The 15,179-nt window shown below is 44.4% G+C and overlaps 1 protein-coding gene across 1 annotated transcript; it reads right to left on the bottom strand.

Annotated features, from left to right (window-relative positions):
* Nucleotides 1-766: 766 nt before the first annotated feature.
* On the bottom strand, nucleotides 767-14,082 carry ccdc18 (coiled-coil domain containing 18; the record flags this gene model as incomplete). Its single annotated transcript, XM_080503119.1, has 23 exons — nucleotides 767-2,092; nucleotides 2,183-2,542; nucleotides 4,205-4,342; nucleotides 4,473-4,613; nucleotides 5,466-5,603; nucleotides 5,771-5,870; nucleotides 6,752-6,965; nucleotides 7,146-7,309; nucleotides 8,307-8,449; nucleotides 10,106-10,273; nucleotides 10,404-10,520; nucleotides 10,613-10,690; nucleotides 10,777-10,911; nucleotides 10,997-11,128; nucleotides 11,243-11,353; nucleotides 11,484-11,701; nucleotides 12,151-12,238; nucleotides 12,330-12,612; nucleotides 12,802-12,923; nucleotides 13,020-13,116; nucleotides 13,342-13,470; nucleotides 13,705-13,811; nucleotides 13,951-14,082. The coding sequence occupies 23 exons, from the start codon at nucleotides 14,080-14,082 to the stop codon at nucleotides 1,445-1,447; spliced, it is 3,963 nt and encodes a 1,320-aa protein (XP_080359245.1). The 3' UTR covers nucleotides 767-1,444.
* Nucleotides 14,083-15,179: the final 1,097 nt, after the last annotated feature.

Raw genomic sequence — 15,179 nt, 5'->3', positions numbered from 1 at the left:
TTGCATCCAAATATTAATCTATATCTCTAAATAATTTCTTTCTCCTGTGTCTAATAACCTCTTTACCTGAAGTGACCTGTATGTCATCTCATATTCAGGCTTCACCATGTGTAGATTTTCTTTAGCCCAGATGTATTTGCTTTAATGATAACCTTCTTTTTTATGAACTGTAATGGCAAACACACAGAATCTGAAAGAAGGTAAAGCTTTTACAGAGGTGAGAAAGTTGTGCAACAATTGAATTGTGTACAATAAAGCAGCCACCTCGGCAGTTGTGCTCTGTGCATCTTGTTCAGTGATTTGTTTTCTTACATTTATAATCTTTTGTAGGAAGACGCAGGGGGCCACATGTGACCCTCGGGCTACACAACGCCCGCGTCTGGTCTCATCTGAACGAGTTAAAAGTGTTTCAAAGTGTAACCATTCACTGCACTTTCTCAAGGCCAAACATTTCCGACGTTTTTGTTATGCAACAACACATGAAACCCAATTTACCCGGCTCTGGTTTTTAATGTCCGACTCAGCGTTGAAGCCCCCTCCCCCCAACAGTCGCAGGCCAGAAATTCCTCCCTTCGACAGAAAACAGCCGGTTGTTCTGGAAACAAAAACCCACCAGCATAGGAACAAGATTTTACTGAGAGCAAAGGACTTTGTGGTTCTCCGGGGAGTAAGAAAGAAACTATTAAGGTTTTATATAGAAACACTTTAATTCGCTTATTTAATTCTGGGAAAAAAATTAATAAATACTGGCTCCGTTAAGAATATATACAAATCCTACATTTATTAAAGAAAAAAAAAAAAAACATTGCAAAGATTTTTCCACAAGCACTGGAAATGTCTTGACTGTAGAAAACATCAAAACTCAACTTGGACTAAAACAGCAGATTTTAAAACAAAATTAAGTCCAGGACTAGTGTGAGCATGTAAACAGCTTCTCTTCACCCCAGTGTCCGCACCATGTTTCTGGAAAAAAACAAAAACAAAACAAAGAACCAAGAAATGCATCAGTGAGACATTTATCTCATAAACTTCACTTAATGTGGATATTTCTTTGTTTAAGAAGCCAATTATTAAAATAAAAACTGATTTCTAAGCGTTTATTTCTATTTCCCATGAATAAAAACACAATTGTCATGAAACTTGTGTGTTACCACAAGCAGATGTTATCAGCTTTCTGCAGATGTTACAACAGCTCAGGATCTTTCATCAGTTTAGTCAATCGTTTCTTCTTCTTTTCTTTGTTCTCCTTTTGTTCTTGGAGACGTCTGCCTGAGGCAGCTTCCACCTACTTTGTCTGTCACAGTATTTGTATCCACTGTAACGGTAACATCCGTTTCTGTCTCCTCCAAATCAGTTTGTCATCAAATCTTAAAAGGTGTTAAAAAATGGCTGATTAACAGCCGGTCGGCTCCTCCATCAGAGGACGGTGTTTTCACCTGAAGGGTCAGCTCCCCGGTAGCTTTGTGGAGCTCCATGACGACGACGACTCCTCCTGCATGGCCAGCGTCTGATTCACAAACCTCAGCATCCCCGTGAGTGAGCTCAGGTCTTGGTCGTCCTCCTCACCCACCAGAGTGCTCACCGACTCTCTCCTGGACTCACTGTCCAGCTCGTCCTCTCCCTCCTGCATGTCCCTCCAGTCCGCCACGTACGTGAGCGGGTTGAAGGAGAGGTCTGAGCTCGCCGTGGTGTCGGCGGCACCGAGGCCCTGCCGGCCGTGGTCGGCTGCGTCCGGCGAGGTGGACTCGCACGGCGACTTGCCGAACGCCTCCCTCAGAGCGGCCTTCAGGCTCAGGGGCAGGTCCAGCGAGGAGCCCAGGCTGCTGTCGCACAGCGGATGGCTCCCGGGCGGCTCCGGGGCCGAAAGATCCGTGGGGGGAAAGCGGGTGTGTGTTGGGGAGCGCGCCGGCGAGTGGGGTGGATGTGAGGGAGAGCCGACGGCGGTTTGCAGGTTTTGCGGGGGTGCGGGCGGGGGGTGCTCCGTGAGCGTGTGCGGGGCGGGGAGTGAGAGGGAGTGATCGTACAGGTTCTGTTGCTCGGCCGCTCGTCCGAGACTGGAGATCCTGGCCTGAAGACGACTCACCTCGGACTCCTGCAAGGAAGACGACTTTTGATCAGACGATAAAAAAAAAAACAACCCCATCCACGACGGAGTTTTCATTTGCCGAAACATCTTTTTTACCTTGATGAGCAGAGAGTCGTCGGAGCTCTCCACAGACCTCTCCGAGGCCAGGAGCTGAGCGCGGAGCTGCGCCGCCTGGACTCGAGACTGATTTAACTGAGCCGACAGCCGCTGCATCTGGGCGTGCAGGTGGCCGTTCTGCACTCTGCCCTGCTGCAGCTGGCTCGCGGCCTGAAGGAGCTGCTCCTGGCTCTGGCGGAGCTGCGTCTGGGAGCGAGCCAGCTCCGTGCTGGTTTGCTCCAGCTGGCTCTGGCTCTGCTGGAGCTTCCCGGCGAGCTGCTCCTGGGAGGAGCGCATGGTGGAGGAGATCTGCTCGGAGACTTTGAGGAGCTGACCTCGGCTTTGCTGCAAGGAGTCCAGCTGCGAGCGGCAGAGGAGAAACGCAGAAGGCTGAATGACCGTAGTTAAAACTACATTTTCTGCTTCAGACATGAGGACTTTGTCAAATCTGCCTTTTATTAGTTGGACTGACTTTTGATTCTTAACCAGTCATCCTTTAATCATAGTTCTTTTTACTATTTAATGCTTAAAAGTGGCACAAATGACACTTTTAGATTTTCTGTGTCGGCATTAAGTTACGCTCTTGGTACTTCCTGTTTCACTGAACGCTGCAGTCCAATGAAATGAGTTACATGCAAAAGACATAAATCTGATTGGACATTAGAGGGAGTAAGAGAAATGCAATCTCAATGTATAGCAAAACTATTTTAACCATATATTGTCATTGTTAGTGTGGAAGGAATATGAAGAAATTAGGAAGTTGCCATATAGGACCACTTGCATGATAAAGAGTTAATCTGAGCAAGAAAAGCAAAAAGCGAATTAATAATGGGTCGGAACACAAAAGATTTGACGTATTACGTAGAGAAACTGAAGGTGGAATGAAATGAGGAACTTGTGGACTGAGGCTTACGTTTCTTTGAGGAAAGAAAAGTAAAAAGAGGAAAAGAAGTCAGACAAAAATAAAATACAATGAGGAACAACAAAAGGCTTCTCACGGCTTCACAAGGTCTTCTGAGTCACTCAGGACGAAAGGTACCTTTTACACGACCCCGGCTCAACTCTACAAACATGGATGAATGAGAAACAAAACACTCTGGGTACCTCTCCTATTTTTGGTATTTTTGGTGTTTTCCCAGCTTCTAGTGATATCGGCCCTTTTTAGTGCGACGATTAATTTAGTTTAAATGAAAGGACGTCACTCAAGGATGTAATGCAGAGTTGGAAAAATTAAGATGCAGCCTTAACAGCTCCACCAAGAAATGTCACAAGACCTGAAACTCATTAATAGACGATGTGAACAGTTTACCTGGTTTGGATCTCTGGATTGTCTGTTTCATATTTACATGCACGACTTGTTCTGTTGCCCTTTTCTTTTGTGTTAATGTCTTCACGTGATCCGTTTGTTTTGGTTTATATTAATTTAATCTAATTCATTTATTGAGTGTTCATTAGAATTCCTTATTTGTTGTCTTTCGGTACATTCTGGTATCCTTAGTCTTGTATAGAGCTGCAACATGGGCTAGCCACCCATGCTAAGGTTCTGTACCATGCATGGAAAAGTTTTATAAATAAAGTGTTAAAAAAAAAAAAAACCTCTGGGTATTGTCTTTGCATTGCATCTGGTTACTCAGATTGGTCCTTTCTTGTCTAACTGCATTGGATGAGTTGTAATTATTCTAGTAGGCATTACAATTCAAAGTAAAAAAAAACAAAAAACATTTAATACATGCATGTTGATTAAAAAAATGCCAATTCCATAGAAAAAGGACTTAAAACAGGAATATTCTCACTTTGCGGCAAGACTGCTGCCCTCTATATACGACTGATCTGCCCCATGAGTCAAATATGTTGCGGAAATAACCAAGGGACTAACTTGTATTTCACTCTTTTGAACACACGGTGTCGCTGTAACGCTCATAATCAGGAGTAGATGTTTTCATTCCTACAGAGCTCCCGATCTTATATTATCTGGGTCACGTCAGTCTATCACACAACAACAGACTCCCGTCGCTGCTGTACCTCCTTGCTGTGCTGCTCCTTTTCCAGCTCCAGCTCCCGCTCCAGAGCCGTGACCATGCACTGCAGCTCAGCCTCCGCCTGCAGCCACTGCGCCTCCTTCACAGTCAGGTCCTCCTCCGCGGCACGCAGCCGGGCCTCCTGCAGGAAGGCCGTCCGTGTGAATAGGTTTGCTCTCACTTGTAGGACTAAAGTGAGTCGACCTCTTTAACCCTCTTTAACATAACAAGGTGCAGCTACTGGAAGGATGAGTTCAGTATCTTCAGCGTACCGTCTCTTTGGTCTGCAGCTTGGCGGCATCCAGATCTCTGGTTAGAGCTTCACACTGAGACTGAGCTTCTTCAAGCTCTTCCAGAAGTTTCTTCAGTTTCTGCTGACATGCACACAGCTGCTGACTCAGCTCCTGGGCCTCCTGACAGCAGAGAGGCAAACAGCAACAGTTGTTTAGTGGAAATCAGATTAACGTTGGGATTCATTAAACGGCCCTCAACCAAATCTACTCGGTGCTGCAAATAGCAGACAGGAGCAGAATCAAACCAATTGATTTTTTTTTAATATATATATATATATATATATATATATATATATATACCTCATAAAACAAAAGCAAGCAGGAGGTGAGCAAATATTTACAAACTCTGTACAATTAGAACTTAATCACAACCCTGATAGTCTCTGAGCTGCGTTTCACATTGACTTGACACTGTATACAGATGTGTCCTGAAAGGAACTGATGAGAGAGAACATCTCTGAATCCTAAATGTAGCACTTGAATGCGTCCCGAGCTTTGACTAAATTATGTATTAATTGTTACTCGTGAAATGATTTAACACAAACTTTGCACTGTGATTTGTCTCAACGTAATAATTACATTTCTAAAGTCATCAGGATTTGCTTTTAATCAGTTTATCTACAGTAAAAAACGGCGCATCTGCTAAGCGTCAATGATAAACTGGTGAAAATTAAGACTACATAATACATGCAACAAAATGGTTTGATATTTTTGAAAGACACAGCATCGTCATGTTACGATTGTGGGAATAGCACTCATCATGTCGGAGGATTACCCTGTGTTGCCCCTCTCCTTGCCCTCGCCCACCCCCTGGCCTATTATGCTGAGAAATGAGTCAAGGACTGTGAAAATGATTGAACTGTTCCGTCGTATTGTGACCACAGACTTGAATTGGTCCTGGGATTTCAAACCCACACATGACACCACTAGATACCACTCACACACATTTTGTCCGGTTCTCTGAGTCCTAACCTTTGTGTTTCTGTCTCTGAGGTCCCTCTGTGCAGCTCTCAGCTCGCTCTCCCTCTCCTCCAGGCTCTGCTGCAGAGACTCCACCTTCCTCTCCAGCTCCTGCTTGTGCTGCCTGATGGCCACATCCAGCTGGTTCAGCTGGGGACGGAACCACGGGACACCGGGGGGGGAAGGACAAATCAGACAAGGTGGCAACAAAAATGTATTTTGAGGATAAAATGAAATGTGAATTAAATTCAATTAGGGGTGTGTGTGTGTGTGTGTGTGTGTGTGTGTGGGTGTGTGTGTGTGTGTGTGTGTTGTACCAGTTTAGCTCTGTGCTGGAGCTCCCCCTGTCTTTCTTTTAGAGCGTTATCAATGTCTAAGACCTCGTGAGTTCTTTCCTCCAACTCCCTCCGAGTCTCACTGTGAAGTCACACACACACACACACACACACACACACACACACACACACACACACACACACACACACACACACACACACACACACACACACACACACACACACACACACACACACACACACACACACACACACACACACACACACACACACACACACACACACACACAGAATCAGTCTAAATAACGTCGATCCAAACTGCAAACTGCAGCAGTTTAAAGAAGCAGCACTGATCGTATTTTCTGAAGTTCAGATTTGAAAACAGAGAGGAACTTCGGTGAAAGTATCATTTCACAGCTTCAGGGCGTGAAGACCTGTGAACAGTGTGTGTGTGAATCTTCTATACTGATGACTGTATTGTTTATCTTGTCAAGAATAAAAAAATAACATGAGGGGTGATTCGTGAGATGAAGAGTGCAGCATCCTGTTTTTACTATTCATGGAGGTTCATCCATGTAAGTGCTTGATGTACAATATTTCACACTGTGTCACACAAACTGCGAGGCTCCAATGTGCAAAGTTCACTTCTCTGTCGGCGACACCGCCGTATTTTGCATCATAAGTCATTGTGAAATAGAAACAAAAACTCTGATGATTTATTACACAGGCTCCACTTTGGGTAGAAAATAACCTTTCGATACAAAACACACAGTAATCCTAAAATGTGAACAGCATGGATTCCTTTTTCTGTACAAATATACAAAAAATCAACATTTCACCTTACAAAAAAAAAAAATAAAGAGGACGAACAACACTAAATGTTTATAAATCCAACAAGGATGGAGATATTGTGTTTGTGATACACTTGAACAATAAGAGTGTTCAATCCCAGCGGGGTGAGAAGCTCATCTCCCCCCCATTTGAACCTTTGTGTCACCTCACCTAAGTTGCACAGTGAGTTTTTCCACCGAGGCCTTCCGCTCGTCTGAAACAGTTTGGGTTCTCTGCAGGACGTCCCTGAGCTCTTTTAGCGTCTCAAGAGTGTCGGCCAGCTCCGCCCTCACCGCCTGCAGCTGCCCCCGGAGGCTCTGGACCTGCTGAGCGCAGCCGAGACGGTCAGCCTCACAGCGATGGAGCTTCTCCTCCAGATCCAGGACTGAGGTTGGGGCAGAAGTGCAAGAAAGAATACGATCAGGGAAAAAAAACCGTGACTTAAAACGGTCACATGATGAACTCACAATACTGCACATTTAGTTCTGGGCACAAGAATCTTTTTCTGCAGACAAAATAATTTCAATAAATTAAGAAAAACTCCTTAAACGTGCAAAATTCATACCGGTTTCACTCTTGCTGGCGAGTTGGCTCCTCACATGCTGCAGACTCTCCTCCAGACAAGTGATCTGAGAAGTCTTTTTGTTCAGGTCCGCCCTCAGGTACTTCATGTCCGACTCTTTAGACACCAACTCGACGCGACACCTTTTCATCTCGGACGTCAGATGGCTGCAGAAACAATGTTGGAGGAAAAAGAAGTTACATTCATACTCTTTTTTTCCTTTTTGGGAATTTGCCCTGGAGGCGAATAAACTGCATTCATGAGTCAAAAGACTTAATGAATTAAATAATACGTTTTCGGAGCGCCGCAGACAACGAAGGAATAATGCAACGCGCACACGACGCTCTTCCTTACCTGAGAGTGAGCATGGCTCCCATTGTGCGCACAGAGAGGAAGAATCCTTCAGAAGCGTCAGAGATACTAAAATTACCTCAGTAATAGTGAATCTCAACGGATCATTTGAATGCCCAACATACTTTTTTCTACTCGGGCCGGCTTGCTCTGAAACGCACCGGGCTTAAATTCGCAACTTTGAACAAGCAGCGTTCACATTTATACACACATATCCAGAGGGTGGGGGTGGGGGGGGGGGGGGGGGGGGACAGGCGCATGCCAAGGGAAAGGGGATGTGGTGTACTCATAAGACAGAGACCTTTGATTGTTTTTTTTTCCCCTCAGGCCAAGAGATGTAGTATACATGCAAAAGTATTCAGAAAATACAAACAAGAAAACATTTATGCAAACTGTATTTGACAGATTAGTTGTTTTGAAGTTTAAAAATGACCAAAAAAAAGGCATTTGAGCTTAAATGTTTCAATTAAAATAGAACATTTGGAACTGTTGTTTTTCCATCAGATTTGTTTGAGAGCAAAAGTGGCTCCGTGTCCCGAACTGTTTCACACACGTGAGTTAATGAGAGGAACAAAGCTTCAATTCTCTTGTTCCTCATTCAAACCGAGGCCGTCGCTTTCTAAACAGACTTCGTCCAACTGTAATTGTTTGCACCCGCCAGGTCTCAAATGGCAGCGTTCATGCTTCTGCAACATGGCAGCTTGGTCACTTGCAAACACCATGGAGTGCTTTTAAACAGACCAAACTGGAAAGAATGTGTATTTACCCCAAATAGGAGTTGTATTGTGCATATTGTTGTTTTGTTTTTTTTACCTAACAGACTGAGAGAGATCGGCATTCTGCTGATTCATGTCCTGCAGGTTCTTGTCTTTAACCTGAGCATCCTGGTCTCTGTTCCTGACTTCATCCTGCAGGGAAACCCGGGCTCGTTCCAGCTGAACCTCCAGATTCGACACCTAAAGACAAGCAACGCATCGTCAACATAAGCTCTGTTTATGTCTTTGACCTGAAATACGTACGCAGCAGAACCCAGCTTACGACGAGTGAGAGGAGACAAGTTACACCCCGGACAGGCACACAGAGAGAGAAAAATTACCAATTTTACTAGTTTAGAGACACCAAATAGTCTCAAATGCATGTTTCTGGAGAGTGTGAGGAAACTGCAGTACCTGAAGATAAGGCACACACACACACACACACACACACACACACACACACACACACACACACACACACACACACACACACACACACACACACACACACACACACACACACACACACACACACACACACACACACACACACACACACACACACACACACACACACCTTGAACTGAGAATATTCTCACTGTGAAGCGTGAGTACCAACCAGTACGTCACCAAATCGGTTTGTTTGCCGTTCACCCTTATGGTAGGACGTCTTGCCCGTCACCCATAATCAGACCTCCCCGTCTGCTGACTCTCCTCACTGAAAGGAGTCCTTTCTGCTGGGTTGTTTTGAGCAACAAACTTGCATCAGCTATTACTTGAAATGTACTCGGCTATTGATGAACTGAAATCACAAGTTCAGTGGAATTTTTCGCCCCCCTGAAGCGATGGTGTAAATTTAACACACGTTTGTAAGATATATGAAGGATATGACACCGCGTTATATCTGCACGGTCCAGTCTTTCTGAACTCCTACTTTTTTTTTTTTTTTTTTCCTTCTTGTTTGTTTGATTTTTTTTTTTCAATATCAAAAATAATAACAAGAACACCCCTCAGGCTGAGCCCTGCTTATTTGACCATAAAAAAGGCCTGCTGTATAAAGAACCTCACATGTTTAAAATGTCTTTTAAAGCTTCTACTGTTTGCATGTAGGTTGAACCTAAAGCCAGCATATTCTCCCTGAAACTATTCTTAGACAAGCTACAATCTGTCATATTCTATTATAGGAGAGAAGAGTGAAGCGGCGCATGTTGCTATCTGTAATCCGCTATCTGGAAAACCGGTTCTTGTTGAGAACCAGTCCCCAGACGTCACCGTGCACGTTGCGTGGCTTACACAAGCCACACGATGTGCGTGGCGACTTCGTTCGCCGGTGCAGCCAGAAGGACGCAATGGCGCTCAAGAGGCCCAAACGCTGGAAAGTTTAGCTCCATCTCATGAGAAGGCCGACAACAGGGAAACGAGCAACACTTGCAAAGTGGATACTTCATCGAAAGGAATGAAATACTACCGACATGCAGAAGAATTTGTATGCACAGCATGAACGTTGTATCTTCTATGGGCTCTGGAGAGAATCTCAACCCAGCAGCAACGTTCACACGTCCTCTGCTGTTAACACTGCAAATGACTGCAGATCCTTTTTACCAACTGAAAAATCAATGAGACAATCCCGAAAGAACCGAATCGAAAATGGAATGGGAATCTCCCCAAAAAAATCGTATCGATTCCCATCCCTACACAAGACCAAGGAATCGAATGGAGGTCTTCTTGTGATGGAAAGCAAAAGCGCAAACAGCGACGCGATCCTCCAGCAATCTGTGTCTATTGTACATGAGGCACCATCATCTTCACCCCGTCCACTGTGAACAGCAAAGCTTTCTAACGCTTCATATGACTCGCCTCGTGTTGCAGTCGGCTCTGGCTTTCCTCGAGCTCGGAAACTCGGGCGGCACTCTCCGTCAGCATGGTCTGCTGCTGCTGCAGGGAGAGCTGCAGCTGCAGGTTCTGCTCACTGGAGCTCTCGCAGAGCAGGCGAGCGCTACAGAGCTTCTCCTGCAAAGAAGACACCTGGGAAGAGAGGGGGGAAAAAAAGAAATACTGCACTGAGATCAGGAAATTAAAAAGAAAGCATATATGGCTATTTGAGAGAGAGAGAGAGAGAGAGAGAGAGACTGCTTTATTGTGCTTGATACTTTACCTGCTCGTTGCTCTTCTGCAGCTCCGCCTCATAACTCTTCTTCGCCTCCTCCATCTGCTGCAGGCGCAAGTTCAACTCTTCTCTACACGCGTACAGAGACGCATGAAGTTCAGACACCTGACACAGAAGCACAAGGTCAGGAACGGTGCGCTTGGTTTTTTTCCGGTCAACGTAGACGCGTTTGTTTTAGTCACCAGTTTGTAACAAACCTCAGCAGCAGAACGAGCCTCCTGCTCCTTGAAGCTCCGCAGCATCTCCTCCTTGAGTCGGACTTCAACCCGCTTCTCCTGCAATGAGAGTTCTCACTTTCCATCCATCGACAACCGTTCGTCTCCAGGGTTCAATGACCAACCGTCGCTAAAAGCGTCCTTACCTGGTGGAGTTGGTTCAGAGAAGTCTGCAGCTGCAGGGCTGCTTTCTGGGCCTCGTCCCGCTCCCTCTGGAGGGAACAGAGCTCGGGCTCCATCTCCAACAGGCGAGACTGAGCCTTGTCCACAGACAGCTGCAACTACAACAAGCAGGACATGAAAAGGTGAGACCACTTCTGAACAGGCTTTGCTGTCAGTACTTTTTTTTTGTGTAAGCAAACACACCATTTCTATCCTGTGTTGTTGCTCCGTGTATTGATGGGACTGAACGTGTTTACACTTCTCCAGCGCTTGCTGGTGCTCTTTTTGCTTTTTGGTCAACAGTGTTTGATAATGCTGAACGGCGCTGGTCTTCTCCTGCAATTGAAAAAAAAACTAAACAACTTGTTTCTTTGTCTCTGCTAGCAGTAGTCCTGAAGGTAAAAAACCAAAAGGATTAACATGCAGTCATGAACATGTGTGTGGCTGCACCTGTAGCTGATTCTCCAACTCAGTGTTTTTCAGGGCAGCCTGACCATAAGCCGAGCTTTTCTCCTGTAACTGTTTCTCCAGAGCAGCAACTCGGGAACTTTTTCTTTTCAACTGAAGTGGAAGAAAAGCAAAAACAGTTAAGATTGACAAGTGAATTTTCACAATCATAATCTCTCCAACTCTGGAAAATTTGCGTTGAAATACGGAACAAGGGAAAGTGAAGAGATTTTTTTTAAATGACCTCTTTCTCTGTGTCAGTGGCTTGGCTGACTTTGTCCAGCAGCTCAGTGTGGAGACTCTGGTAGTGGGAGGCTCTCTGGGCCATGGAGCTCTGCAGTGAGGAGACCTCCTCTTGAGCCCGGCTGAGTCGCTCCTGGAGCCGCTCGATCACGCCGCTCTGTCGCCGCCGCTCGGCGTCCTCCGACTGCACCACTCGCAGCAGCTGCTGGTAGCCTTCACCTGCGTCCAGGGGGGGAAACGAGACCACTGGAATATATCTACTTCTCTGACCTTCCCTGGCAACTTCGGGAATAGCATGTGGTCCATTTCAATTTGGAGTTGCATAAACTTTCTTTTAGGATTTCAAGTAATTCAGAGGAAAACAATAATCAGAAAAAAAATATCTCCTCATAAAAGGGCTATAAACAGAGGTTCAGTGGATACACAAGATTTTAAAAACAATAATTTGATGTAAAGGCTTAAAGAATGGCAGTTCTGTTAATTCAACTATATTTATAAAGCAACTCATACAACACAGTCACTTCTAGGTGTTTTTAACAGAGATAGAAGAGAGGAAAGGATAGGACAGAGAGACACATTGGGGTAGGGATACAGACCCTGGTTCGGGTAAGGGGCAAGGAACTTAAAAGACAAATTAATGACTCCATCAGACGTTTCTCTCAGCCTACCTGGCTTCAGTTTTAATAAATGTGCAGTTCCTGAGTAATCCATTGGAGGCAGCATACACGGACCAGCACAGAGTTGCATGACTGGACCCTTAAATTGAAAGTATATGAAATTACAACAGGCGGTCAACCCCATGCACAGTGTGACTGAACTTTAACGAGTGACAGAGGGACTCCTCTACCTCTCGTAGATGTAAAAGAGCCAGTACGGCCTCCAGGCCGGCCAGCTCCGCCTGACACTGCTGAGCCTCTCGGTGGCTCTGGGCCACCCTCTGCTCCTGGCTGTGGTTCAGTGCGCGGAGGTCCTCCAGCTCCCGGTGCAGAGAGGAAATCTTCTCTCTGCACTCCACACCTTGTTCAACAAGCTGACGCTCCAGGTGCGAAGCCTTCCGTGCGGCGTCTTCGATCTCGGCTTGGAAACCAGCCGCCGCAGCTCTGGCCTGCTTCACCTCGTCATTCAAATGGCTGGAAAAATTTGAGGAGTAAAACAAGCGTTAGGTATTAATGCCGCAAAGTACAGTCATTACTCTGGCAATATCAAGAAGAGTAAAGTGGTAAACTGAAAGATGATGAGAAATCCTTGGCATATTTTGGGTTGGGTTGTTTTTTGTTTTTGTTTCGTTCAAATTAAAAAGAATAAAGTGCAGCGAGTACTTTAGTTTCTGGCTCTGGTCAGCTTTCTCTCGCTCCGACGCCGCAAACTTCATTTCGAGTTCTTCTTTTTCATGATCACACTCAACAAGACTCTGCTTCAGTTTGCTTTCACTCTCTGTTACCTTAAAAACACAAATTGAAAACGTTTTTTGTTTTTGTTTTTTTGGCATCAACATACATGTAATCATTTATTTGAAAAATAAGCACAAAACATATACCTTCTGAAGCTTCACGGAAATAGTGGCCTTGTAGTTTTTAAATGCGTCTTTCAGCTGCTCTGCATTTTGAAGCGCCTGGTTTCTTTGTTGTTCAGCCCTGAAAGTGGAGACGGAGAACATGCAGTGTTTAAAACAACAAAAAACTACAAAACAACTTAATTTTCACAAAACCGAATTGGAAACAAGCTGACAAAATCTTATTTTGATCTTCACATAAAAAGCTCCACTCAATTCCATTTTTTGTTGCCATATTGAATAGCATCAGACACTGAGAACCATAATCTGATAGAATATAATTGTTATTGAAACCCATATGCTCAACCTCTTTCCAAGTGCGGTCCTCTCGTCAAGCTCTTCTCTGAGCACGTTCAGCTCCTCTGTGAGAGTCGCCACCACAGTGTCACTGTGAGCGGCTGCTTCCTGACAGCACTCTGCTCTCAGCTCGGCTGCCCTGGGAAACACGGCAGCATAAAAAAAAAAAAAAAAAGTGAAACTTATTTGAAACTCACGGCGTAGCCCACAGGGAAGGTGGTCTTTGAAATCTGTTAATCCAGTTTTTATGGATGACTTGTATTCCAGTCTTAACAAATCAGTACATCGTTTGTGGAGACAGGCATGCAAATAGAACATTACGGTTACAAATTCAGGGCAACATGGAAAAAAAATGGTGAGGCTGAAGACTCACTTTAAGTCTTGAGCCTGAGCCTCCAACTCCACTTCAAGATGATCAATCTGTTCACTCAAGACAGCCACATTGCTGTTAATCCCAACACCAGGGACTCTCAGTGAAACCTGTAAAAGAAAACACTTCTATCTATCCAGTACACTATAGGTTTGACAGATTTCGTATTAATATATGTGATTAGCTTATATTTTCGTAACCACGCAACACCCAATAAACCCTCACACTGATGCCTCAACGTTGTGATACCTGGGACTTCGAGGTGGGTAGTTCATACTGAAGAGGATCGAAGTTGCTGATGTGTTCCTCGTTCTTTATTGTGAGACGCGTGTTCTCTTGCCGCATGCCGCCAACCTTCTTTCTTGCAGAAACAGACTCCATGTCCGGAGACTGGGCTTTCGAGTGAGGCACACTGGATAGTGGGAGAAAACATTGGATGCGTGTGTGAGCGGTGTTTTTCTACGAGAAGAGATGCAGGACAATAAGGTAATCAGCAAATTGTGTAATTGTGCTGCTCTGCTCTGAATGTATTGAAATTCTTGTAGCTGTAGTAAGCTGTAGAACAGTAACAAAGATATCCAACATAACTCAGTTTGTCAATTCATGATCCAAGTCATCGATTCTCAAAACAAAAACTTTAAATAAAATATAGAAAATTAGAAATTAATTTCCAGAAAAGTAACATTTTGGTTCTGGTTCAGGCACAGTCATATTTGAAACTTGATAAGGAATGAGTCTCACTGTATGTGAAAAGATCAACAGGATGTTTAAGTATTGTGTACAGTGTGGCTGTGGCAGACAAGAATGATCAAGAAATAATCCTTATATCTGAAATAACATGTCTAGATTGTGAACTGTACATAGTTAATCGCTTCCACTACAGTATAGTCAGGGTGGTAAAGTATTTTCCCTTCTACACACTGTATAACATTTAGACAATGATCTGAGTGTCTCCCTGTTAAAAAACAAACAAAAAAAAAAAAACATTGCATAGTGTGGCAAGAAGGGATCAACTACTTTTAAAAGATATGGCTGCATCATCTCACTATATGGCTATAATTGACTATACATTAGTACTATACAGCTATTAATATATACATATATGTATCTTGAGCGAACATATTGAGCTTTTTTTTTTTGTTCTGTTTTGTTTCTATGCCCAATTTGTGGATGGATCGCTTGTCTTTATTAAAATTATGTTTAGTCAACATATAAAACACACGTATTATGACTTCACGAGCAAAATAAATCCCCCAATGTTTTCTTTCTCACCTTCAAGCTGGAAAATGGTGGGATGCTATGAAGAGCTGCCTCTCAGGCCCCCCACTGAGGGACCTCTCCCGGCCAAGAGTTGAACTGAGGTTCATCAGATGTCTTATACGAAAGGAGCGAACTGAACACTGCCATTGACGTGGTCTGTACAAACGAAGCAGTTGGGAAATCAAGGAAGGATCGAGTCCATTAAATCACTGCAAAAG

This window comes from Blennius ocellaris, assembly GCF_963422515.1.
Source record: "Blennius ocellaris genome assembly, chromosome: 10".
NCBI classification, from domain to species: Eukaryota; Metazoa; Chordata; class Actinopteri; order Blenniiformes; family Blenniidae; genus Blennius; species Blennius ocellaris.
This window is presented reverse-complemented; position numbering and strand designations above follow the sequence as displayed.